Source organism: Eptesicus fuscus, chromosome 10, assembly GCF_027574615.1.
Source record: "Eptesicus fuscus isolate TK198812 chromosome 10, DD_ASM_mEF_20220401, whole genome shotgun sequence".
Taxonomy (NCBI): domain Eukaryota; kingdom Metazoa; phylum Chordata; class Mammalia; order Chiroptera; family Vespertilionidae; genus Eptesicus; species Eptesicus fuscus.
In genome coordinates this window covers 86,621,325-86,623,822 of record NC_072482.1, presented here as the reverse complement: position 1 = coordinate 86,623,822, position 2,498 = coordinate 86,621,325, and the positions used below count along the sequence as shown (strand labels likewise).

General features: G+C 38.8%; 1 protein-coding gene across 1 annotated transcript in view; it reads left to right on the top strand.

Moving 5' to 3' along the window:
- The first annotated feature begins 1,020 nt into the window (after nt 1–1,020).
- The window catches only part of LOC103283612 (nephrocan), a 13,000-nt gene continuing 11,522 nt past the window's right edge, over nt 1,021–2,498 (top strand). The window contains exon 1 of the mRNA XM_008138890.3: nt 1,021–1,209. Coding sequence (XP_008137112.2) covers nt 1,021–1,209 — 189 coding nt within the window. The remainder of the gene's footprint in view (nt 1,210–2,498) is intronic.

The window sequence follows — 2,498 nt, the reverse complement described above, 5'->3', positions numbered from 1 at the left end:
CTTTTTGATATTACCTTTTGCTTAAAGTGCTTTTATTTTTAAATTTTAGTTTTATTGTTGACATTATTACAGATGTTCCCCCTTTTACACCCCCCCTTTGCCCACCTCCCTCAGCCCCTGACCACCACCATTGCCAGTGTCCATGGGTTATGAATACATATCCTTTTTAATATTGTTTTTTTATTTTTTGAATATTTTTTATTGTTGATAGTATTACAGATGCTTTTGAATCCCATAGCAGGGATGAGCATGGCAAGACAAAAAGCCACAACAAAGGAGTGCCCAGGACAAGTGACGTTTTCCCTCTCCAGTCAGGTTTCACAACCAACAAGTTCCTCTGAAGAAGCGAGAGGCATTTTCTTCTATTATTAAAATTAGATGAAGATAAGAGACCCACGTTGATGTTTTATTTTCATTTGCGTCAACAATATTTTTTATTAACAAAGGTGTTTTCCAAGTGGATCAAGTGATGGATGAATTGAACACGTTATCTGCAGCTCTAAACATCTCTCCGTGGTACCTAGCAATAAAATGTTACTGAAACAACAATATTAAATTGAAAACCTGCCTATTTTCCCATACTAGTTAATGTGAGAAGCAAACACCTGTCCTTTGCAGTCCTGCAAAAATGGTTTTAATATAGGGTCACAGAAAACTCAAAGGTTTTATAGCCCCTATAAAACAGCTCTTTGTCTTTTCCCACTAATTCCCTTGTGTCACATTTAACAAAACAAGGAAACTACAGATAATAGAGGTGTTTGTAGATTAGCCTTCCAAGCCATAAATAACATAGGGTTTTGCTCACCTACAAATATTAAGGCAGCTTATCAATTGTTTAAGCCCTTCCTCTTTGTGATGGTTGCTAACATTTTAACCCAGGCAAATTGAGAATTTTTCTTTCCTGTCTTCTTACATTGACAGAGTACACATTCATAAGATTCTATTATCAGATTTCATGGTATAAAGAGTGAGACATCACCTAAACACTTGCTTGCTACCCGAGAGGCCCTGTTTTGGAAGATGCATCTGCTTTATGCATTCCTTGTTCTGCTCTCTCTTAGCGACGGTTTTGATCCTCACTGTCCTGGAAGATGCAGCTGTGACTCAGTGCAGTCGGTGCAATGCTACAGGCTGACAGAGGTGCCGTCAGGCATTCCTTCCACCACCAAGAAGCTCTACATCAGCCACAGCAAAATCCAACACCTCCAGGTAACGACTCACTCCACACTCGGGTGGCTGCGGTTTTATTTTGCATGGCACAGTGAGGGGCGAGTGTGGGATTGTTCACTTAATTGAAATCATCAGAACTTAAAAGTTAAAACTTGAGACTCAAAAAAATAATCAGAACATAGTAGGTTTGGGTAGGTGCACTAGTTACCAGCTTGCTCTGTACTACTGAGATGGGACTATGCCTCCGGATATTTCTTTTTAAGGAAGCAGGAAAACCACCACAACAAGAAACAAACAAACAAACAAAAATAAACACACCAGAACCTATAATTAATCATATTTTATTTCAGTTTTTATTCAAAAAATTTCTAATTATGTTGTTGCAAAGTAAAAGTAAAGAAATGGCTCTTTCTTAACAAAAAGTTTGAGAGCATATGGCCACTTTATGTTCCCAGGAGTAAGAATAAATGCTTTTTTTTAGAGGGGGGGGGCATAGTTTTGTTTATGCCATAGAAGGCAGATAATACTAAGATCATTATAAGACTGTGAAGATGAACCCAGCATATGAGAATTATTCCTACAGACCTCACATCCTACTACGCATTAGCGTCTGTGAAAACCTCTACAGAAGAAATAGGGGTTTGTGTTTTGTCATGTTGCTGCAATTCTGATTCTGTTGCTTTTAATTATGACTGTTACTTCAATGCTTACCTATTCAGAAGGCACTGAAAAGAGTGCTATAGGTTTGTCTGGCTTTTACAACATAAAGGAACTTTTGGTTTTAGCCTTTAATGTTTGAAAGGAATCAAGAGACTAGGGTTCTCTCCCTACTTGCCTCACCACCAAGAGAGACAACCATCTTAGGCAAGCAGTTAAGAAACGTCTGGACCTCACCTTTTTGCCGTTATGAAGTTAGCACGCTAGATTAGATAGGTGATTTTAGACCTCTTTTAGAAGGAAAACTCTATGGCTCTCCTATGATCCTTCACTGCTCCCACATCCATCCAAATCCTAAGATGAGGAAATGCCTCTCTGTGATTCAGGTGCAGTCAGCAGATGAACGTACTTTGTCTTTAAATAGAAGCCCCCTTCCTTCCATTTGGATAAGAACTTTTAATGTAGGTGCACATAAACACAGAGGGTTTAAAATATGCTGCATGGTATTTATTCTGAGCCTTAATAAGCACAATTGCCTAGTCGTCATCTGTTTACTTTTCTCTTCCTAACCCAGTAGTGCCTAATGCCCGAGAGCAAGTCTGACCTGGTCAGGTCTAAGCATTCAAGCAAGACACCTAGTTAAAGGCAGGTTGCTTAAATATTTGTTCAGA